This window comes from Trachinotus anak, unplaced genomic scaffold, assembly GCF_046630095.1.
Source record: "Trachinotus anak isolate AG129_WGS33_773 ecotype Australia unplaced genomic scaffold, CSIRO_AGI_Tana_v1 ptg000004l, whole genome shotgun sequence".
Classification (NCBI taxonomy): domain Eukaryota; kingdom Metazoa; phylum Chordata; class Actinopteri; order Carangiformes; family Carangidae; genus Trachinotus; species Trachinotus anak.
Window position 1 is genome coordinate 13,502,689 of NW_027273855.1, and position 25,570 is coordinate 13,528,258.

General features: G+C 41.6%; 1 protein-coding gene across 1 annotated transcript; it reads right to left on the reverse strand.

Annotated features, from left to right (window-relative positions):
* Nucleotides 1-11,247: 11,247 nt before the first annotated feature.
* Nucleotides 11,248-22,155, reverse strand: rnd1b (Rho family GTPase 1b). Its single transcript, XM_071476111.1, has 5 exons — nucleotides 21,907-22,155; nucleotides 21,296-21,383; nucleotides 15,098-15,207; nucleotides 14,841-14,975; nucleotides 11,248-14,272 (listed from the first exon to the last, which is right to left on the reverse strand). Exons 1-5 carry the CDS (start codon nucleotides 22,024-22,026, stop codon nucleotides 14,027-14,029), a joined length of 699 nt encoding a protein of 232 aa, XP_071332212.1. The 5' UTR covers nucleotides 22,027-22,155; the 3' UTR covers nucleotides 11,248-14,026.
* Nucleotides 22,156-25,570: the final 3,415 nt, after the last annotated feature.

Genomic DNA, 25,570 nt, shown 5'->3' on the forward strand with positions numbered 1-25,570 from the left:
TTGCTATACTTCTTTTAAACTGAGGTGATTTGCATGTCTGTACTCGTGTTAAATGTGTAACAAGTGTCTTACAGTAGCCATCACTAACTCAAATAAATCTGAACATATAAAGTAACCAAAAGCATTGTATATCTCAGATGTATTTAGATGTATTTAGATGCAGCAAAGCTTGACAGCTGATCTCTTTCTTGGTGTCAACAGCACTGAGTTATAGGATGAAAAAAAAACCTTTAACCTATATTTCTATCAGTAAAAGTGCACATGTGACTGGGTGGAGTTATTAGGCTCGTTCTCCTCGGTGCTCTGGTGTTAAGCGGCTCGGGGCATTTCTATGGCCTAGGATCTCAGGGCATCTGCTGCTCTCACAAAGCAGACCAGGACCCATCTGGTCAAATGTACCACTGCCCCCACCTCCCCCTTCTCGCCTTTTCTCCCATAATTCATTCAATCCAGTCCAACTATTTCTCATCGTCATCATCCATTTTCTTCTCTTGATCATTTCGTATTGTTTAATCTGCCACTTCTTCTCCTTCCTGCTGTGTTGTGTAAATGGAAACTATCACCTGTTGTAAGTTCATGAATATAATTACATGTTTGTGCAGATCATTATTTATTTATTTATTTATTTTTGGTAATTTTATCACTATCACTTCACTATTGTATCGCTGTCTCTCTATTTATTTGCCATTTTAACATAACTGGAAAATTATCTTTCTAAGCGGGCAAAGACAGGCAAAGAAAAACTGAACATAGGCTACATAATATATACATACATATAGGCTACAAAACATATACATAACATAATATAAAAAAATTAATCCACTTAAAAAATTCACTTTCAGTTCAGTACATGTAACCTACATTTGAACATAAAATATTCCATGTGAAGGACTGAGGAGTGTCTCCATGAGCAGACATCCTCCCAACTGACTATTTCTTCAGGCGTTATTGTTTAAATGCAAATTATATTCCTGGTTAAATTGAAATAAAATGACATACAGTATTAAAATTCAGTGACTCTTTTGTCCCTCTCTGCAGGTATTTCCCTTCCCTGTCAGTGTCCATCTGGACATCTGGGAATAAGGGCAAAGAATTCCGGAAATTTAAGACAGCTATACATATGTATTAATGATAATGCACAGCACAATTGTGGGTGGTTTAAACATACAGCAACAAACATTATAAAATAAATTGATGACAGAGTGAAAATGAGCTCACAGTGTATGGATTAAAATGGATACATCTGTAGCTGCTTACATTCATTTCCATCAAACACAGCTCTACAGTGTTGTGGCAGGGCGACATGAATATTCCCCTGTCAGGCACTGAAAATAGCACCAAGACTTTGTTGATTTCATGTTTCTGGGTGTGACTAGACGGCTGCTCAGGGGGGCGCTCCCACGAAACACACAGACACACATACCCATCAGGCGAGAGATGTGCAGTGTTTCCTGTACTAGAGATGATAAGAAAATCATTATGTGACAATGCAGAGCTGTTGTTCTCGCCCCCTCTCCCCACTGTGCTCCTTAATTAGAGTGTCTCTGGCTGTGGGGAAAACCCTGGCACATCGCCTGCCTGCCTGCCTGCCTGCCTCCTCATCCTCTCATCCTCTGATGCTAAAGCCACCCAATCACAGCGATACCTGTCTGTCTGGGTGCAGGGCACGCTACTCTTCTTCTCCCTTCACTGTAATGAAAATCAGCTCCTCCAGATGTAGCCTACTTTTGCATACCCTTTGAAGGTATGTGTTTTTTTTTATATATCTTCACCCAGTTTCCTCTTTGAATGCCTAAGTTGACGGAAATAAAGGTTCTCTGGATTCCCTGAATTAAAAATCTCTATATTTAAATCATAAAGGCCAAACAAGGGCATTTGAGACTGTGTTTGTGTGTTAGGTAAATGGACAGGAGGAGGCCGAGGAGGCATCTGTCTCCACACACACTCTTTGTGTGACAGAATGTCAACCCACACCACTGACATGCTCATTCAGTGTGCCTGAGGCTGTTTGCTTAAGAACAGCAAAATAGAAGGTGGATGTGTGGGTGCTTGTGCTTCTGTGGCTTTTGTCTGTGTGCCCTTGACTGCATCTGTGCATACAGTAGGTAGGAATATGCACTAGTGAATACATGAACGCGTGTGTGTGTGTGTGTGTGTGTGTGTTAGTGTGTTTGTTGAAGCAGTTTCTCGCATTCTGTTCTCTGATTCATAGCTGGGGCTACATGGCTTTTTGTCTGCCTGATTTAGCAGAACAGACCCTCTGCTTTTCTTAGTAATGCTGACAGATTTAGTGACTTACTTTGCCGACAGGACGCAACAGCAGAGCTGGCAGCTATTGGGGTCTTTGGCTGGGTTGTCAGCATCACAGATTGAAGGCTCTGCTCAAGCTGTTCTTCATTAGCGAGCGCCGAGTTTCTCCACGATATGAGGATAGTAGTTTCATCGTCTGCCCTCCGTGATGGAGATTAAAACAATGTCCAATAATTGCCTCTCCAAACTTAAATTAGGAAGAATGACGTTATCAAGTGGTTATCATGCTCATGTGATAGGTATTTTTGGTCATATCGAACATAATAGCCAGCCTCAAAATTTCATTGATGTGAAACTGTAATAAATGGATGTGCAGCAACATGAAAATCCTCAAAAGGACCTGAGCAAAAAAACCCTGCAAATACAGTCTAGAAAATATTTTTTGGGTGCACTGAGGGATACCAAACTCCTTTGTTGTCCTTCTTGTCTGCATCCTCAGCCTTGGCCATCCCCTCTCAGACTGTCTCATATAAGAGCAATTAACTGTGGCTGTCATGGCAACTAGCATGACCTTTCTATCATTTTACAAACAAGAATCTCAACCAAGGCCTGTCTTTCTTTTGAACAACTATAAAAGATGGAGCTTTTTTCACATTAGTAGAAAAAGCTGACAGAGGCTGGCAGAAATTTGTCTTGGTGAAGTAACTGGACACATCATGCCTCCTTGGGTTAAACAGAGCAGGTCGTTCATTGAGATTGTGGATTTTGTTGAGTTTTAATGCAGCCTGGTATATTTTACATGGGAAGGTTGTATCCAGTGGCACCTCTACTGTATGTGAGCCACACTGAGACTTTGGAGACACATGTTGTTGTACTGCTTGAATAGTAATGAGTCCTTGATCAGTTTGGAATACCACAAGCTTAAGTGAATGGAAAGGATTATTTGCTAAAAATTACACATCTAAAAGGATCTCCTCTGTATGTATTTCACCCCCATTTATGTACACTGCAGTAGAAAGATCAAGTAATTAGTGTTAACTAGTTGTTTGCCATAAAATTAGCAAATTGGCAAGTTCACAGAAAAAGCATTGTGATTATAAAAAGAATCAGGCTCAGGCACATTCCTGTGTAAACGTTTTTAGGGCTTCACAAATTGAATATACAGAGTAAATATAACTATGGATCTGCTCAAGAAAAACTGTGTGCTTGCACAGCTGTATATTTTATATTGTTGTGCCAAAGTGTAGGCTGCTGCAGCTGAGTGCATTTGCTGGTAGAGACTGTGAGCCACACAAAGATTTTATTTAACAATATGTGATGTAACTACTTCTTGTACTATAAGCCAGAGTGAGCATCCATGCAGAGACGAGGCTCAGATTCAAAGAAAATCACGATTAACCTGTACAATTATCGTGAGAGGCGAACCAGTGCTTTTTAAATACATTAAGGTTAAGTGTGTGAAGGCAGGGAAGTCCATGCAGTTACGAAGTGGGCACCTTCCTTCACCTGTGGTTTGTTGATGTGGAGATGTCACACTTACAGATTGCTCAGCAGGAGTTCTTAGAATTAGCAAATGGAACAGCTGCACCTTATGGCAACAAACAACTCACTAAGCAGTTTAGACGTTGAATCATAAAAGCAAACAGAAAGCTTAATCATGTCGGATAAGATGTTGTGTGAGTAACTATCCCCGCTTCAGTTTGTCCTTGTACAACACATAAATCGGTGCGAGTCATGAGGTACACTTTCATATTCACTCCACTGGTGTCCCTATTTTCACCCAGAATAAGAGGGCAAAGACTAGGACAAGATTATACTAACAATCCAGTAAAGTAAAAGAATTAAAGGAGCCTTACCAGCAAATATGGCATGCCTCTCACAAACCTAACAGAACAAATACCTTTCAACAAAAGGATAGAGCAAATGGGTTAGTTTCCTGGCATACATACTGTGCATGTCTAAATCAGCAATTTAAGGCCCAGTCTTTAATTTCATGACTGAAAATATTTGTTTTTTTATTTTCAAACCAAATATTACAAAACATTAGCAAAATGAGGATATAATGTAACACGATGTAACACATTAGTTAAACACAGTGTAGATCTATGAATATTTTGTCTCCACTCAAGAGCGCTTCTGAATATCAAAAGTCATCTTAGCAATTAGAGAGAGATGGAGAGTAGGGAGAGTGCGAGCATTTAAATATTGCCAGTGTAAAGGCAGAAAAGATACCAGCTCGGAGAAAATGCATATTTACTTATCAAAGACTACCTCACACCAGCTGTGAATCAAACAACCCAGGAATATGCACGTCAAAGAAAAGAGGAAGAAGAGAAAAAAAAGAAGAAACAGCTTTGGGAGGGAGGACACAGACAGAGGGCGATGAAAATCCTCCACGGGAATGTCTTAGGAACTGATGTGTTGCATAGTAACAGACTGCATTCCAGTATCCAGACAATGTATTGATTAAAAACTTATCTTTTATCTCAAAGTGCTTTCTTTTACACCTTTTAAAAGATATTGATATGTACCCAAATAGATAGGGACAACAAACAGGATCGCTGACGGGCATTTCTCTTCTTTAATCTGTGAAATATTTCCATCAATTCAACCCCCCCACCCTGGACCACCAAATTTTAATCTCACTTTGTCCCAAACAGAATGTTAGGTAAGCTATGAGTTAAATATAGAATAGATTTAAATGAAACCATTCATTCAACTGGATTTTCCAGTCTTCCACCTGTGAATCTGCAGGAGGTCAGAGGTCAGAGTTTTATTTTTTGAGTAATACATTTGTGGATTTGTTATTTGTATCATTCTGAGGAGAAATAAATGAGATTCACATGGAATGTTTGCAGATGCTGGCACAAGTGCAATTGTTGGACAGATAATTAGAAATGTCATGACCAGCCAAAAGATGAGCAAGTACACTGACTAATTGTGTTGGCAGAGGCTGCATGGATGCTTAGGTTGGGAGTAGGCTAAAGGCCACATCCACCCAGAGTCTGGCATGCAGGACTCATGTCTACTGTATCATAAGGTTGCTTCAGTATTTGTACTGCTGCGAGTCAGTTACAACAAAATGCACACTGCAGTTAGATGGTAAAAAAGGACTGGTACATTTTCTTTGAAAAGGCATCTCTCCAGCTCCACCGCCTCCATTAAAAATCCATGGCTTGTACGTCATCCCCTTCCTTTTGTCTAAAAAAGAAAAGTAAGGAAACATGCTTTTATTACAGATGTGCTACCTGTTGTTGTCATGACAACATACCCATGCACTGAAATTGTTGCAGATTGCAACAACTTCAAATGCAAGCTGAATTATAACATTGATAACAAAGCCTTGTCAGCTTTCTCTGTAAGAAAGACTGACCACAGAAGCCTCATGAGGTTGTCCTTTTGATCTTAACGCCTTTGCTCCAACTTGGCCTGTTTTAGTTTCCTGTGGATGCTTTCCAGCCAGAAAAGACCACTTCCCAATGCAGTGCTTATGTAATCTGCATTGGCTCTATGCTTCAGTTCCCCCTTTGAGTATGTACATGCAAGAACATCCCTCTAGTGTGTGTATTCTCAGTGCTTTAACAGCTCCCTTGTCACTAAGAATCAATGTCATTGCTTGGCTCAGTGTTTTCTCTTAGATCTACCCCTCCTTATTTAACACTTCAGTGTGTGTAGCTGTTGCAGCAGGACAAGCGTGTAGCACGTCTGCTCAAACTCCACTTCATTTTGAGATAAAATAGAGATGAAGTTTAGTCTAAAAGATATTGAGTGAGTGAAGATATCCTCCCCTCTCTGCTCTCACCCTCCCCCTCGGCCTCTACTCTCTCTCCATCTTATTTCTCTTTGCCCAACCCCCCCAAGCACGAGAGCAAGAGAGTTATTGCTCAGCGGGAGGGCCCTGTGTGCATCAAGGACTAAGCCGAACACACACCTCACACGGCCTCAAACCACTAAAGGCACATGCTCCCGCCTGTAGCCATGGTTCCCTAAAGAGGAGTGGCTGAGACAAAAATGAGCAGAGTGCTGCCTGCAGTACCCTCGGCCTCCCTTTTGTCTGTCTCCCATCCTTCCCCCCACTGCTAATACTTCTCTCATAGCTGCAGGGACCCAAAGGATAACAGTTGCACACATGCATGCACACGCATGCAAGCTGATCACCGATGGAGACGGCCTCTCTTTAGAAAATACACTGCTCCTTTTAAGGGTTGCTGATATTCCCCCCCTCAATTACAGAGCAGGTTCATCCAGCAATTTAGGCTGCCAGATTTGGATTCAATGCCTTGACATGTGCAATTAAAGCAGAGCTCATGCACATGACAACAGAGTAAGAAGTAAAATGATGGTGGTGAAACACAGCAGAGACACAATATGGTGTAATTATGGAGTAATTATCACTGATGTACACTCAGTCTGCTGCAGCTGACCTAATCTAGCATTTTAATCAGCATGAAGGACAAAAGCATTGGACACTGCTTATTTCTCCACTGGTGCATCCGAGGGGATGGGCTAATGGCCACTGTACTGGATCTCTCCATGTTATTTTGGCTTGTGCAGACACACGCGGGATGTGGCCCTTAGCCAAATCCACTGTGTGTGTTTCTCTGTGTGTGTTTGTGTGTGTGTGTGTTCAGGGTACAGCCCAGCGTTCCTCCTTACCCTCTCGTACTCAGACAGTGTCACATTGTGCACAGTAGAGCACGCCTCGGCCTTTGTGTGCGGTTGCCCAGTGATCACAAAGAAAGGCAGAGAGCATGTGCATGTTTTGTGTGTGTGTGTGTGTGTGTGTGTGTGTGTGTGTGTGTGTGTGTGTGTGTGTGTGTGTGTGTGTGTGTGTGTGTGTGTGTGTGTGTGTGTGTGTTTGTCTTTTGTGTATATGTTTTGGATGTAAAGTTTAGATTGGCGCATTAATTGGGGAACATTTTCTGTATAAAACATGGACAATTCAGCCCCAAACACAACTTAATAAACAAACACACTTGTGATATTTTTCTATAGGCTATCATTTATTTGCAGTGAACCATTTACTAAATGAAACATGAACATTGACGTATCTCATCAGACTTTTCATCTGCAGTTCTATACACGAAGCACTCAAACTTACAGAGCTCTTGTTTGATATGAACAAAATTAAAATACACACTTTTTTATTTTCTACCAATAAATACATGTTATTTCATATAAACAACAATGACTACATTTGCTCAGCAGGTAGACATATACCAGAGGCAATGCTTGCACACACAAATAGTGTATAAGGATGAGAATAAACAGATGATTACTCATCCAGCCTGCATGACTTGTGCCATAGACACTCTTCTGCCCCATCCCGGTTAATGCATAACGATGTATCCTAATAACAACACAACAATTTCTCGATTCCTTTGAAAAACAACAGTCAGTGTCAGAGGAACAACTTGTGCTTTCCCACTGTGGCCACAGGGAACATTAAACAATTGCTCACATTTGACTGAGCTCATTGGTGGTGCTGCCAGGGAAACACAAGGTCAAGAGAGAGCTCTAGGGGAGCCATAGGTTTAGCCACAGGAGGGAGTTTAGGGTCAGGGGTCACACACAGAGAGGTGGGGGTGCTGGAGGGGCGGCAACATAGTGTTTAGTCCTCAGTGAGTCTGAAGATACAGAGCAAAGATCTGTTCAGGTAGACAGCTGCTGCAGCTGCCGTGTGTGTAAAACATATGGGTATGAATGCGTTAGTGGTCATGAGTATGGGTGAGATGTGCTTGGGCTGTGTGTGTATATACTTTATATTTATTTTTATATTTATGCTGCTAATGGATTGCTCCAACGAAGTTTCATTGTATGACCTACAATGACAATAAAGATCTGTCTATCTTAAATAAATGATTTTGATTTCAAATGATTTTATTAAAGTCAGCAACAAATGAAATGATGATATATTGTAGAGAGAAAATTTTGACTTTTTCATGAATCCATAGACACTCATGCCTAAAACCTCAATCCAATATTCACTCTGAGACTGTGCATCTGGGGACAGCATCATTTTCAAACATAAATCTGGATTTTAGTGCTAGCCTTTGCAGAAGCATGTATAGAAATTGTGAGGATAAAAGGCATAATAGGGATGTTGTGATCATGTCCTGGTAAATCCCGTTATACTGCTCCTTTTGTGAGTGAAACTGGTTGAATAGGAAACCGATGGGTTTGGATATTCTGGCCCTGCCCTGCACTGCGGCAGAGGCAGAGAATCTGGTGTCTGTTTGTCTATAAGAGAGAGAGAGGGAGCGGGAGAGAGAGAGAGAGATAGAGAGAGAGAGAGAGAGAGAGAGAGAGAGAGAGAGCGCACACATACTGCAGGACTTGAAACCTCATCACACCTCATCAGTAATCAAAGCTTAGCATACAGTATATCTGCACAGATGCATGTAGATGGATACACACAATTCCTGCTGTTTTGTTCACAAGCACCGTTCCTTTTTTGTTTTTGCCGTATGTCAGATTTGAATCTGCGCACAACAAGTGACAGGTTACTTCTGGAATATGCTGTTGTGTTGTTGTGTCCCTGCAGAGAGTTATCTGAGGACCCAGGACATGATGTTAATATTACACAACAGCACTGAGGGCTGTCTGCTCAACGCGACATAACTCTCCTCAGATCACCCTTCGTACACCACCGTCCAAACACGCAAAAAGTCCAGCCTCAACTGACTCATTGTAATAAGCAGTCAGGTCACTATTTTATTTATTTATTTATTCTTTTTTTTGTCACACATTCATTTAAAGTAGAATATAATCTATATCTATCTATCTTTTAATCTACAAAGAATGGGACAGTACCTGATGATGCATCCTCCATCATCAATCTAGGTTTTAATGAATTGATTTAAATGTCACCAGGAAGAGAATGATGTTACCACTCTTATGAATTTAATTTTGTGATGTCAATTGATATTCTGATTAGCTGAAAATGTGTGTGAATCAGAATTAATCCACCGTGTTTTTACAGCCCATTAAATTGGCTTTGTGTGAGTAAAATGCCCTCCCTATCCAGCTTTTGTCCGTGGCAACACAGTAATCCTTGGTCAAAGTGACCCACTGTTTGTGTAGCAGACAAAGAACTTTTCTAAGGTGGCTGTGTATGGCAAAGTTTGAACAAAATGGCAGGGTTGATCCTGAAAGCTCACTGGACTGTGCCATGATGCCAGTTCTCCTTAACCGAGCCCTCGAGGTACAAGCCACAGCTGAGCGGGCAATTGAACTCTCTGTGCCTGTCCAGATGTTGGCCTAATTTACTATGACTAGCAGCGTATGTGGCCCATTTACATGTCCTCACACTCAGTGTGTGTGCCTGCATGTGTACAATGTCAGCCTCTACCTCAGGTGTTCCAGCATTCAGCTCACCCATGACTAATTTTGTTTTTAGCAGCGGAGTGTTTTTTAGCAAAAAGCAGCAAGAGTTCTGCTTTCAGGACAGCTCATGTTCCTCACACCAGTCTCTTAATGTACGGTTTCATTTTGACGAGAACAGTGTTATAGCGAAGGTGGAAAACACATTGAAATCTTTCAAGATATATTTCTTACAAGTAACTGTTCAGGTGTTCAACAACAACACAACTCTGTTGTAAATCCTGAAGAAGTTTGCCTTATCACATAATTTGGTGTCATACCAATGGACAGTTTCTTTCAGAATCATCTGACAAAGCATATAAATATCCAGATAAATGTATTTAGAATATTGGTTCCCTTACTGACCAAGGACGATTACAATAAAATAAATTTCATTTTGTGAAAATGTTGGTGAAAAGGTGGATGTTAAGCTTAGCAAGAGTTACTCGTCATAACACAACCCCTCAGAGTTGGTGGGGGGTAAAATGAAGCTGAAAGGAGACTGAATATTGGACTTACATTCATTGGATAGTCAGAAACATGACTCCAAATGAATGATATGTTGCTTTGTAACTGTTGGATGTATAAGTAAGCAACTGTTTGCTAACGTGTTTGTCACCAATTGGTCATTGTTACATACACAGTGCCATTAGAGCTGACTGGCACTCGTTAGAGTCTAGTTAGAGCATTGGGAGAGGAGGCAATGTGAGGGCACATAGGCTCGTTGGGCTGCTGGCACCTCTGCCGCACTCTCTGGCATCAGGCCAGTTTTCGACATCTCTGCAGCTGGCAGAGACCAGATGTGGTGTGTTTGAAGACAGATGAGAGCAGCAGTCTTGAGCATCTTCAGAAGTGTCAGTGAAGGCCTTAAGATTTCCAACAACCTGTAAGGCTGAATGTGTGCCAAGTGCTCTATCTATCTATCTATCTATCTATGGTTTTATTATTTCATTAATCAAAGTAGGTGTTTTAGTTTTGCAAGTAGTGCACATTAAAATCTTCCTATGTATCAGCCTTACTCTGCTGTTCATCATTTGCCGGTGACACATCTGACTCTGATATGACTCCCTGATCATCAGTGATTGTGAACTTACTGGTTGAAGTAACAGATAATGACAGTAATCCCCCATCCATCCTGATCTGAATTTGCTCCATCTTTAATGAGACATGCTCTGCATGCATGCAGTGACACAAAGCTTGTTAAAGGAATTATTAGCATTATGATAGAGTGAAAAAGATAAGCACCTCACTTCCTACAGAGATTATTGAAGTGATACACTGCTGGAGACATCTGTTCATTTTCATTACAACATTCTCAGAGGTATGTGAGCAGAAAAATGTCAGGAGGGTATGAACTAAATGAGCATCACGGTATTTTACTGTAACAGTTTTTGAAACATGTAAAACTTTTTGATCAAGCCCATACAACTGTTTGATGACAGTATAAATCAAAGTCAATACAAGGACGTGTAAAGGCTGAAGGTGAGAGAACAGGTGAGAGACAGTCAGTGATATCTTATTGTAAGAGGCATCTCAATAACCAAATGCAATATGCTGTATTTTCCAAGAACAGTGAAAACAGTGAGAGACTCACATGGTTTGTGATTTAAGTTTTAAATGACAGGAGAACAACAATTCAAGGGTGCCGGACAGGGCAAGCTTTATTTAACACAGCAAAAAACAAACAAACAATCAACAAAAAAAACAAAAAAAAGAAAAAGAAAAGAAAAAGAAAAAAACAAAAAATTCCAAAACTGATCTTAAACAAATGTACATGTCAATCAAAAAAAAGGCAAAAATAGCTACCAAATAAATACTCACATCAACAATATTTTCATGTGACATCTTTGAAGATATCTTACAATGATTATAAAACAAGAGACGGTATGTACAATCATACAACTTTAATAGGACATGCTTAGGAGTTTGACTGCACCATTGTACCACACACTGACTACAACACAAAGGCTGCATATTAACTGACATGGTCCGTGAGCCGCCCATCAATCCCGCCTTCAGAAGGCCTGGCATCACATCCCTAACCCAAAGAAAAATATCAAGAAATGTATTTTTTCTTTTCTAACCAAGCCTGGTAACAAACATATAACTGATGCTGTAATAACAAATGTGGGGATGTCTGCTTGTGAGCCAACCGTCTCTGTCTACACAACCATACCAAGAGCCAGTCTCTGTGTTTCCTACGTTGAATTGTTGCTAGGCAATGCTGAGGAATTTGGTGTGTGACCATGAACTGGAAGCCTTTGTGCAAATCACCACTTTAAGTTCCTCCGACTACCAGGGGCAGTCCACAGCTCCATAAAGACGCTACAACCATTTCACGGAAATATTTCCAAAACAACACTGGGACTCACATCATGCTATTAAATACAAAAAAAACCCAAAACAAACAAAAAAAAAGAATGGAAAAATAGCTTTCTTTGGACAGGGCCAGCCTGTGCATTTTCATTACTTGTTCCCCTTAGTCCCACATCATTTCCTTTTTTCCACACGCTAGCCCTTTTTACAAGATGATTGCGAGACTTTTGAAGTATACTTTCCAATTATAACTCACACAAGCAATTCAAGCGAGTCCTGCTGCCTCAATTCTTTTTTTTTTTTATTATGATTATGTAAAATTGACAGCAAAGTCTAGCATCTCCAACTCAAAGACCATTGTTCCTATTATTCACAAACTCTGATCTTTTTCCTGGCACAACGTCGCCATTGGTTATTTTAATATACCAGTGGCTACACGGAGGAGGAGGGGCAAACACACATCAGCAGCCTCTTTGTACAGCAGAGGTGGTTTCAGTCTATAACATGGATGTCCATGGAGCACTTATAGCATGACAGTAATCACAAAGCTGCGTCTTTATTGCCACACAGGTTACCTTGCATCACAAGCAGTTAAATCATTATTGCTTTATGGTTAGAAGCACAGAGATCAATGCTGCACACACACATAACCATGAAGCCAAAGATTTAAGCTCAGAAAAGGGTCCAATTTTTGCTTGTAACCTACAGTAAGTGCTGCTTATTGGAGGTCAATAGATTAACAAGAGGGTATGACACAAAAACTAGAGTCATGTTGGAAGAGTAGTCAGGTTGGGAGTGCTACATTGGATTGTTGCAAATGAGAGAAATCCACAGGCATATTACAGTAGTCAAAAAAAAAATCTCAGTAACTTCTGGGAAAATGATATGAAAGGCATTTTTCAAAACTGCATACCATTTGAGAATTGCTGAAAAACTCAACAATGCAATGCTACAAATCTTTCCAGGTATATTTGAAACTACAAACCAGATTCTCTCATTAGCAGTGAGCTTGAATTAGGTAGGCGTTAGCTTATGCTTTTAAATATGCCTCATAACACTTTGACTAGCATCGATAACCAGCCACAGCTTCTTTAATAACACCCCACAGCTCAGCGTTGAGCCGTTTGTGTTTCTGCTTCTGGTCACAACAACAAAAAGTGTCTTTTCTCATCTGTTAAAATGTGTCTGTCCCATCACCGCAATAGTATTTTAAAATAGACTCCAACTCTGGCAGCTGAGACACCGGAAGCACATCTAAACTTCCCTTTATTTTTTGTGTGTCCTCATTTCTGCAGTCAGTTTGTACACACAGCCTCTTCAGCCTCCTCCACTTAGTCCACTGAAAGCCTGTGGAGCAGCGCTGTCCAGAGCTACACAACCATGCATCAACAATCCATGCAGGTTGATATAGTCTAGACTGTTGTCTGCACAGCAGCCTGCACTCACAGCTCTTATCACTGCCCTCGTCATCACCGAGACAATGAGAACAGCTCTCTATGTAATAGCTCTCACTGTGGTTTGTCCCACTACTCCCTCTACGTCTCAGTGCTTTGACAAGCCTAAATGGGGACAACAGCGACAAGCTATTTCACACCTCACACACCTTACTAAGAGGGATGTACAGGATTTTGCTAATTCCTGACGGTTTCATGCTAGATTTATTGTTGCACTTAGAAAAATATCCATTTAATTGTCTGAGAGGCATTTACATCACAAGATTAAACGTCACACGTTGCACATTTCCAATTTGGACAAAATCAACATGTGCCTAGAGATAGTAAAATCAGACAGATGTAACACCATTGTAGTTGCATACTGTTTACAGGTGAAAAAATGATAGCTCGATGATCAAACCTTGACTGATATTGTTTGTTTGAAAGCAAGATAAACAGTAGTGGGAAAAGATGGATGTGCGCTAAAAGGTTCAGGAGCAAGTGGACAGCGAGGTGTCCACCTCCTCTGAGCGGTGTTTGGTTTCCGGGGGGGTGAGGGAAGGATTCAGCAGGAAGCCCCTGATAAAACCATCATGCCCACCCCCCCTTCCCCGAGACCAAAGAGGCAGGGGCTGGGAGTCGCATGTGAGGACAAGAGGTTCCACTCACATGACCGAGCAGCTCTTGGCCTTCTCCTTCTTGAAGGTGGAGGAGAGCAAATCCGACTTGCTGGGCAGGTGGAGAAGTCTTTTGGAGAGGCGGCGGGTGGGGCTGGGCTTTGGGATGGGCTGCAGCTTGTTGATGCAGGCCATGGCTGCAGTGCGGAACACACTGTGGATGCTCTTCTCTGAGGTGAACGCCGAGCACTCCAGGTAAGCCTCTGCACCCAGCTGCTTGGCCATAGCAGAGCCCTGCAATAAGTGGAGCGATGAAGGCTGCTGTTCATAACATCCTTTAATAAATTCTCATTGTTGACTATTTGCACTAGCAACACTATGTGGTGTGAAGTTGCCCTTGCAAGCCCATAAAATGGCTGTGAAATTAAAAACGATGGAGCATGCCATCACTGACTGGGTGACAACAGGTTACTCACTATATTCTTTAACCTTTGGTCATCATATGTCAGCATACATAGTATGTAAATTCTAACTACCATTGTAATCATGATGCAACCTCATGAGCAATAAGTTTTGCAAGCTTAGAGTTAGATTCCTAAAATCATTTTTGAAATCCTTGAGTGTCATCGACAGCTCCTACTGAAGTGTACTGACATGTGAGAGATGTGATGCTCAAAGCCTAAGCAGATATTATGATACGTATCAATATCAATAGGTTTGCTGCTTATTGTGATATTTATTTTCTTTCATACTGCAAAGCCCAAACATAAAATACAACCAAAAAATGAACTGTGAATTTTAATTCAGCATGGACTACATTCCTGAGAAACTATGTGTTAATGTGTTACTTAATGTCTCTCACCTGCTCATAGGTGATGGGAGTCTGTTTCTGATTGGACAGCTCCATCAGCGTGCAGACATCTGTGCGCAGGTCAATCTTACAGCCAATGAGCAGGATACGTGTGCTTGGACAGAAGTCCAGGATCTCAGTTTTCCACTGTGGAAACAAAAGGATAATTTCAGCGGATCAATTTTGTGCTCAGTAAATAATAAGCTGTAAATATACAGCATACTGTCCAACACTAGGGAAAAGGAAATCACAAATTTAGAAGCCATTACCTTCTTCAGACTGCTGTCCACAGTGTCAGGGCGGCTGATGTCAAAACACAGCAAAACCGCATCTGAGTCACTGTAGCACAGGGGCCTCACATTATCATAGTATGGAGAACCTTAGAGGGCAGAAAGGAGACAATCGTCAGTCTGGATAAAAGACATCTCTGATTATGAATAGTTCCATGTACCATCAGTGACATTAATGTGCCCCCTTTTGACCACAGGAACTTTTCCTAGACAATTAAAATGCACATTTCAAATGGATGGGGTTATGGAGAATGTTTTCCTCGTCTTCATCGTGAAATGGTAACATGTAGTTTCCGTAGTTTGTAGGTTTAAACGTTCTCGAAGTTTTTTTGTACTAAATGTTTGATGTTTTTTTAAACTGCAGGGAACTGCATATACTGTTTTTGTGCCACATTACAAGGTATATAGCTATACCAAAAGTACAGTGGTCCAGCCCAATTTTGCATTGTAAAATGTGTAAGGCTTCATGAGTCCAGCTAATAATCAATTCATTTTAAGTGGAGATTGTTTCTGGTATTGATCGCTGTGACAACAGGCAGTTGGTCAGAGCAAAAAAGTGTGATAGAGACAGAGCAGGAGAATACAGCTGCAGGGATTATGTGAAATCGGCATCACTTCTCCTGCTGAGCCTCACTTTGCTGTCCCTTTGACTGCTCTTTTCCCTGCTCCTATATCCACCGCTGGCATTTCAGAGGGAGAGAAGATGACAATCGAGCACTAAATCCTCATTGATCTTCTCTTGCAGTAGATTACGCAAGTGGAACGGTGGGGCTCCGGGCAGGCAGACGCTCCCACTCATGCTCAGAATCCTTAAGTAAGCCACCCACCCCCCTAAAAATCCTCTGCTCTGCACTGATACCTCCAGTCCCTCTGTTACCACAGCAACAGCCTTGGAATCCACCGTCTACATCAGGCGTTCCTCCCACCTCTCCATAAAGGCTCGCCTTAACTGCCAATCAATCATTTTACACAGCAAACTGCCCACCCACCTACTGTTGGGGACATTCCTCTGCTACACAATGGAGATGGGGACCACAGACATACGCCCATCACACCAAAACACACATTCACACATGCCAGCACTACGCCTAATGACACCCAGACTCATTATTCAAATTTGGCAGCAGCCAGAGGTGATCCCAATCTGTGATAAAAATGAAACAGAAGAGGAGCAGCTCAATAGGATTAACATGTTTACTTTAGGCTCCGTGTGATTCCCAAAAGGCCCTCAGTGTTCCCCTTATAGCAACTGATAACAAAAGCAGTCTGTGTAATCACTCATTAGGTATTACACAACCACCCTAATTGATTTACAGTGTAGAAAACAATGCATCAGAAGAAAAATATATGAAAAAGCACACACAACATGGATGTTCGCATTTAAATCAGTTTCATGAATACTTAATGATTTTCCACATTATCAAAGGGTAAAACTGAATTTGCCAGCTGCCGGGCGCTGTGAGTGGAATAATGACAAGCTGTGATGAAATTCCTCAGGGCTCAATGTCCTGAAGAAAGTAAACATCACTGCAAAGGAACAAAGGGATATGCTTTTTGTGTTATAATATTGTTTCTATGCCTCTGGAATGAAAAATTACTCCGTTCTCCTCTTTAATTGTAAATCAACTGAAACATCCTTATTAAAGTAAATGATTTACTACGACTCTGTTCTCAACCAGAGGACAGATGTCGCCACCTACACTTAGGGCTAGAGCAGGAAAACTACACTCATATGTGAAACAACTTAACATTTGCTGACTGTGAACTTTGACACACATTCACATCACAACAATTAGCACCACTGGGATGATGAGTCTCTATATGTGTGTCCGGTCTTTGAGGTATCTCATAACAGAATCAGGGACAGGGCGCTCTTTAAATCTTCTCAATCTCCCGCAAGGGGTTATCACACAGCCGGGAACCTGGGTGTGATTCTGCATTAAATGGCCACTGATCTAAATGCAGCAATCAATGGAAAGCTGCACAGAAGCTGTGCAGGGGGTCCAAGAGCCTTTGCAATTAAAGCTGACAAATTAGTTACCCTGCCAAGAGGCAGGGGAGGTGGTGGGGACATGAAGGGTGGTTGTTTTTTTTTTTTTGTTACTCAACCCGCCTCTGAAATTGATTTTATCTCCTGTTTTGGACAAAGGGTTAGTGGGTGTATTTATTCCAGGAAATAAAAGGAAATAAATAAAAAAAATCATATGATTGTGTAAATATTAGTATTTAGAGCTCCTCAACATGCTGTTTGGATACAGTAACAGCCTTGGCAGCACTTTCCCGACACTCCAGGCCCCAGTTTCTAATCCTGGAAGAAATAACAGTTTCTATTGTGGCAAGAAAAAGCCAGGAGGAAGAGAGGAGGGAAAGCAGGAGTGTATCCTACTGAGGCGGATCACAAAGAGCCCTCCTATGCCATTAATCCTTCACCCCCTGCAGTCTGATATCATAGGTTACCAGTCCCTGTCTCTTTCCCTCTCTTCCCTCCTTCTTTTCATTGCAACAACCCAGAGAATGCCTTGGATAGACAGATCAATGCACATGCAGTGCTAAAGCATGGCCAAAATGTTTCCTTTCTTCCTTTTTCGCAACAGCATGTCTCTACAACAGATGGAGAGTTTCTGAGGCATGAAACATGGAGAGTGAGGCTGAGTAACTGGCAAATGGAAGGAAAAGAAAAGAACATAACCATGCGGCTGAGCTCGACTCCATCCGTCTTGATGGTGCCGTGCCCAGAGCAAAGTGTTGAGGTGGAAACTGGGCCAGAGTAGAAGTAGGTTTCACAGGCCGAGACGACGGGCCTTGTGTTGGAGCATACAGGTGGGGGAGGGGAGGATCCAAATTTCTGCGTGTGCACGAGTGAGCGTGCGAGTGTATTTCTGTGCATGTGTGCTAAATCAACTGAGTCGCATAGCCTGTCTTCATCATTAGCACACTCCTCTCTGACAGTGAGAATACAGGGGTCAGACAGATTAATGATCCAGCGTTGGGATGACTCACAGATTTGGGGATGAGAGTAGCCCTGCCCCTCCACCCACACTCAGCCGGCTGGGAACTGCGCTGCTGCCACTGCTGCTGCAGCTGATAACTATGGACTTTACAGATCGGCCCCAAAACAAACCACATTGCATCAGACGGTTGTTCCCTGGTTTCACATGCCAGAGCCAGTCAGAATCAGTGCTGAGCCCCCCTGCAGGGAGAGAGAGGATGGTTCTTTGTTCCTGAGCACCACCGCGTCTGAACTGCTAACGAGCTTTACTTTGTAACTTGACACTGTCAAAGCTGATCACTCTGTGGATTTTGAAGCTGAGTCAAACCACAGACTGTTGTTGACTGATGTGCATTCAAATAAAATGGTACTCTGAGGTAATCTTTTCTATTTTTTACAAATTCATAGTCAGAGGTAAAAATCAACAAGCGTTTAAGCTAAGAGGAGAAAATTTTCATAGTCTCACTTTACTTTAAAACTCTATACACTTTAATATATTCTAATCAAAACTAACCTAATGCTGAAATTATCAGTCAGTTCTTTTAGTCAATCAACAGAAACTACATCGACAACCATTTTGTTAGTTTGTCAGTTAATCAGTCAAGTAATTTATAATGTAAAAATGCCAAACATTAGATGGTGCTGCTTTTCCTGTTTCTATCATTGTTAAATGAATATCTTGTGGACCATTGGCTGGACAAAACAGGCAATTTGAAAATGTCATCTTTTAGTATTTCCTAACATTTTATAGACCGAATGATTGATTAAGCATAAATATTATGGCTTGATAAATCGAGAATGGATATAATCATTAGTTGTAGCCCTAAAACGGACTGAACCTTAAACATCACTAAAATGACTCAAAGCCGAGTGGCCATTAGAAATGAATGATATATAGCCATTAATAATGCCTCTTTTTTACAGTGATACAGATTGTTTCATCAGCTTAAATGGATACTGGGTTCGTTCCAAATCAATCTCATTTATCTATCGTATAAGAAATGATTTTATATACAGTATCCTCTACAACTCCACGGCTTTATCAGCAAGAGCATTCAACCTGAAATAAATTACCCACTAACACCATAACGAGATTCATTATTCACTATTCATGAGTTACAGCCACTGGATGGGGTTCGCCTTCCCCTATTCCTCTCTTCCCCCGGCATGTCCGATCAGACCAGGCTGATTAAAACGGGTGGATTGATTTTGGTCTGTAAATCCATGGCGGAGCTGGGAGAAGGAGCTGCCTGCCATGTGGAGCCGGCGATGAGGTCAGTCTAATCAATGAAGGGGAGTCGGGATAATGAGGAGACCCTCTCGGTGTGGTGGGGCCGCAGCAGCACAACTCCACGCAATTAGAGCAAATTACAGGAAGAAGAGGAAACTGTACAGTGTGACCAACAAATTGCCCCTGTGCCTGTCGTCCATCACCAGGAGATACATGGGATAAAAAAAAAAAGGGGGAGGAGGGGATGATATAAGTTCTCCTCTCAGTGGAGCAAGAGAGTGAAAAGTCTTTAAATCAAACCTAAAACCTGTGATAAATAAAAATATTCACATCACCATGAATTACTTTCACCGTAGCCTTTTGAGGCCAGCTTTATCTGTTACTGTAATTTACACCTGTCTCTGATGAATGTGTACTGTACAGAATATGTTGTACTCTGTTGTGTTTTCTATTGCATTGTGCAGCATGTGTTTGTTATTGGGTCTGTTCATTGTTCCTCATGTCAAGGGGGTGACATATGCAAATTAGCCAGAAACTGAGTGGTACAATTTTGGATTTTGCATAGATAACAAGAGAGCGACAAAGAAATGCTTCAACAGAGGGAAGAAGAGAGTTAAAACAAAAATGAAGAAAGTGTAAAAGGGGAAAGAAAAGCTGAAAGAGAAGAGAAAGAAAATACAAGTGACAGAAAGAAAGAAAGAAAGAAAGAAAGAAAGAAAGAAAGAAAGAAAGAAAGAAAGAAAGGAAGAAAGAAAGAAAGGAAGAAAGAAAGAAAGAAAGAAAGAAAGAAAGAAAGAAAGGAAGAAAGAAAGAAAGTGGCTTGAACTCATTGGGTCAGTCAGAAGGGGCGGCCCTGTGGTCCTATTCAGTCTTAATCCCTACATCATGCTGTTTGAGTGGGTGACCTAGGGCAGCATATGGAGGCGAATGCAGGTCACCAGAGTTTCTGAGCAGCCTCCTGCCTGTCTGCTCCAGAAAACCTTCCTGCTCAACAGGATGTCTCCCTGTGTGCCCATCATCCCCAGGCACCAGGCCCACTCCTGCTGGCCAGACCGAAGGTCCACAGTCTGGGATTAAAAAGTGGGATTTGGTCTGGGGAGAGAATTACACTCACTACTTTCCTATTGCTGTGTTTGGATAATGGGGGGGGGGGGGGGGGGGGTATGAGCACACGGTAAATACTGCATCGTCTCATACAAGTGGGTCTGTTACATAAAGGATTTATTGTAACACACATGCATAAACACACACACACACAGGCACGAGCCAGGTTGCTCAGCCATTGTGACCTAGTGAAGCCACAGAGGCATCCGGCACGAGTGTGGATGTACGAGGATGTGGGCCAGGGAGAAAAACCATTGTGCAGTGAGCATGAGGGGAATCAAACAGGTGCCGCAGACCCATGTTCACGGTATTCAGGTCAACACACTAAACAGCTGATACTGGCGGAGATCCACACTGACACATTGACCCTCTTGTTCACGCTTTGTGTAAATGAACATATGATGCACGAAGTCAGCAATAACAACAAGTGAAGCAGAATAATCACTGTCTTTCTGCCTAGTTTCCAGTAAAACATAGGAACAGAAATGTACTTATAGATTTGTCAATCCTTTATCTTGGAGCACAAGATAAAGGAATGACAAAGGAATAAATTCAGAGATTTGAAAGATGACTCAACAAGTGCAGATTCTGTGTGCCCAACGGATGACAACACTGAGTATGAGGCCTGGGCATAAGCCATTCATTCAGTCATTAAACACCACTTTCCTGTTGTCTCCTTCCACAATTAACCCCCCCCCCCCCCCCCCCCCCCTTAAAAAAGGAGAAAATTGTAAGGAAGACAGTGACAGGCGCGGCTTTCCTTTCAGCTGAGGCAGACGGTCATTACATTCACAGCGCATAGCCTCGTATCCCAGTCTCAGGCCAGACAGACAGAGGGAAGGTGATCAGTTACCTGAAGTGTCCCACAGGCTGAGCTCCACTCGCTGCTCCTCCAGCTCCAGACAGGCTGTGTAGTTTTCAAATACCGTGGGCACGTAGGTCTGGGGAGCAATTAGCAACATGGTGCCATTAGTGGGGAGGTGCCAGCCAGTCAGCCAGCCAGCCAGCCAGTCAGTCAGTCAGTCAGCTACAGGTAATGGAATTTATTCAGCTTATCAGTGCAACACCAAATCACGCAGGACCGAGGACTCAATCAAACGATGGAGCAAATCAAATTTCCCCTCAATTTTATGGTATTTCGGATCAATCAATCACTTGAATCACTGCAGCTGCAGCAGAAAAAAAAATCTGCCAATAAAATGAAGCTTTCACAATCGCATGGAGAAAAGACACTGATCGTGCAATTAAATTAAATGCAATTAAAAGTATTACGGCACATGAATAGAAAATAAACCAGAAGGAGGAATTCTGGTGAAAATGCGCATGCAAACTGTCACTGCCTGCAACAGACGCACCGATTTTCTTCCTGCCATATTGAATCATTTTATGAGAACTTAACACTATCTGACATTATCTGATCCTTTAAGTTCATTTTGCACATGTATGAGCCACATCTGAGCATACCTCCGGGTAACAGTCCTTCGCCAGGACTTGCAACATCGCCGTTTTTCCGCATTGAACGTCTCCCACAAGAACCAGTTTACATCTCACGACCAGCGGTTGTGTATTTCTCCTTTCCTTCATGATGTTTGGAGCGGTCCAGTTTTTCTTTGCGGAAAATGTTCAGACCAAGCAGCAGAACAGCCCAGAAATCGTCCCAGTGAGATGAAGCGTCCCGGTGCCCGGCTCTCTCCGGATGCCCGCAGTTGATCTGATTGAATTTGCCACTGCGGCTCTTTATACAGGCGAGCAGCAGCCAATAGGAGCTCACCATTCCACAGGCTTTCTAACATCCCTTCACTGCACTCAGCGATCAAGATCAGTGTCAAGGATGATAGGACATCACTGGCATAAACTGGGATCTCTTTTTTTTTTTTTTTTCGATTTTCTTCAGAACATTGTGCAAAGACACCCTGAGAATAAATTACTTTTATTTTTCACAGCAAACTAAGCAAACATGACATTATGGGCATTTTTTTTTTTCAGTTTTCTCCAATCCTACAATCGTGTTTTAGGGCTTATGAAATACAGGGGTCAGCGGTCAGTGACTGTTTTGTCACCTGTGGGTCCTGTCACTTGGCCTGCTGCAAATTGATTGATTGCATTGACTGGATCAATAGCACACTGGCTGAGTACAATGGGACTGAGGGACCAATCCACAGTGGACTAATTAGTTTACTTTAATCTGCACTACAGAGTCAAGTCAGTAATCTAAACAACACCGCTTCTTCTGTTTCAAAATGCTCTCCTATCTTCCACAGCTGCTCTGAAATTCGCTGACTCAGATTTAGCAAAGTATGTGGAAGGTACGCCATTGGCTCTGGAGTCTGGACTGAGACAAATTAGCGCTGAACTTCTTTAGTCTGTGATTGTTTATTTAACCGTGATGTTTGATTTCTTCTTATATCCAGCAGTGATTTTGTCAGCCCACAGACAGGTAAGATTTTCGAGAACTCTTCAGTGAATGTTTGCCGATCAAAGGGCAGGCTGACCTGTGTCAGTGTGGTTCAGTGTAATACCACCATGCTGACATGTGGTGGGACGGTGTGAGGCCCCCTGATAGGTGACAAGCTATCAGCTGCCCACAGGGTCAAGTCACAGGTCTCTTCTCTCACACGTGCTGCTGGTCAAACCCCTGGAGACACACAGACACTGACTTTCACACCCTGAAGGTTATTTCTGTATGGAAATGACATCTCATTGTTAGGAAAAGGAGAATTAAAAGATAAAAGTCAATTAACTGCCTTCCCCTGTGTCTGGCAGCTCACTGCCTAATTTGCTTACTGTTGCCCCAGTGGGTCAAAGCAATTTGCCTTTGTTCACAAACAGCCTGCATCATTCATCCCCCATGCTGAGACCTGTCTGTGCTTTACAGCCCAACATGTCTTGTTGTCATCATACACAGCTCTGATTTTAGGGGCTGGGTCTGCAGGTCGAGGAGGACAGGTTTTGTGTTGCTACTAGCATTTCATTTAACTATTTAAACAAGTGCACTTTTTTTATCTTTATTCATTGTATTTCTCTATTATAGGAGCATGTTGTGATTTCACACCTATCTTCCACGTGAAGGCTGTAAAATAATACTGCTCTCAAAACAAAGGAAAAACAGAGGAACACTGTTGTAATATCATTTCATGCTTGGGTAAGTTTTGTATAAATAGAAATAGAGTTTTTAAAATGTATCCTGCAGGATGGACAAAACAGTTCAACTCCAAACACACTTTGCTCTGATATTGAACTATAGATGAAGTAACTCATAAAAGTGAAGATGTTAATAGAGAAAACAAAGACAGGCAAAAATAAGGGAACCTGGAGGGGTGGGGAAGGGGGGGGGGGTTCTTCTTCGTTCATAAGAAAGGAAATGAACTCAACTTGCAAGATTTAATTGGTATGTAACATGGTTGGTTAGCTAGTATAATAATAGTTAGCATGCTGATAAATGACTTAAGTTTCAGAAACATTTTTATTTTTTCTTCTTCTTTTTTTTTTTTTTACTTTACAGTAGCCTACACAATTATATGGGTAGTTTCTGAGTAATGAGTGAGGAATCAGTAACTAATCCCTTGAGTAGGGGCCAGAGTTAGAGGGCATTTTTAGGTTTGCCGTATACTCAGGGTATAAAGAAGACCTAAACCACTGTCACAGAAATTATGTTCTACACTGTTCTCAAACATCAGAGTGAAAGGCCTCATACCTTAATTTAAGTGTGTAGAGAAAAGAGAGCTGAAATGTGCTGGGATTTGAGACGGTGCAAACTTTTCTTCATGAACAAATACCTTATAAGCACTTCACTGCTGATCACTTGAACAGGTTTGACAATGTGTGTATTAAAGAGTGAATGGGTTCCCTGAGGCTATATATGTACAGAGCCCAGATTTTTTTTTGCTACACTGCTAACTGCTAACTCGAGCACAGCAGCGCATACAGGAAGACAGAAACAGTTAGGAAGAAAAGTTGCAGACTATGAACTCTTTCCAACCCTTCTAAACTAACTGCAGTGAATACATTAATGCCTGTGCAATCACCACAGAGCTCCTCTGATGGGACAGGGAGAGACAGGTGGCTGTGAATAATCATCAGGCATAAAGTGACACCTTCCAATATGGCTGATAGAAGAAGATGAGGAGGAGGAGGAGGCTGGGGACAGTAGTCTACACAAGGCCTCAGGAAAACAGACAAAAGCTGAGTCACTATCTCTCTCACAAGGTTCTCAGGCGGCTAGAAACGAGACCCGGGAGACTTTCTTATTTTGCTGCCACAAAGTCATCAGCAGGTGGTGTTGTAACCCAGCAATTAGCATCAATTTCACATGTGATATTCCAGATTTATATGTGAAGCAGGAATTTACACATTTTTTGTGAGTGTGTCCAAGAAAACGTTATATTATGTTATGTGACAAAAGATGTGTTAGAAATGATTTGAACAGATTTATGTACTGTCGCTCATATGTGGAATGATTTAAGAGATTATGACTACGTCGCACATTCCCAGTCCTCACATGTTGGGTTATGACATCTCTAGAGGGATGTCATAACATTATAGCCCTGCATGCATGATGGCATTGTCACGTTGAAACATGTTAGAGTCTCCATAAACTGTTTAAACAAAGTTAGAGGTACACTACTGTCAAAAATATCATTGTATGCTGTAGCATTATGATTGATCTTAATTGGAAGTAAGTACAAGCCCCAGATGAAAAGTACACAAAAGTAAATGTTTGTATGAACTGTTTATGTTATCAGTTATGAGGACACCAACAATATATTTTTTAAATTTAGGTTTTAGGTTTTTGTGTCATTTCTCCATGTTCAACATATATTTACAATATACATATGCATATGCACATACATATACATATATCTCATATACATACAGTATATATAACTCAAACAGAAAGGCAATGTGTCTTTCTAGAAACTGTGTCTCCTGTTACTATAAAATATAGAGACAATAGGCACTTTTACTTGGCAGAAAGTAGTTCCAGGGAAAACTGTTGACAGTGAAGTCTTCTCTCACAGGCAGACATCTAAAAACCCTGATCAAACAAAACCTGCATTCACCAGAAGCACAGTGAGAAAAATATGTTTTTGGATTGTTTTTATATAGCAGTTTTAAAAAATGTAACGAA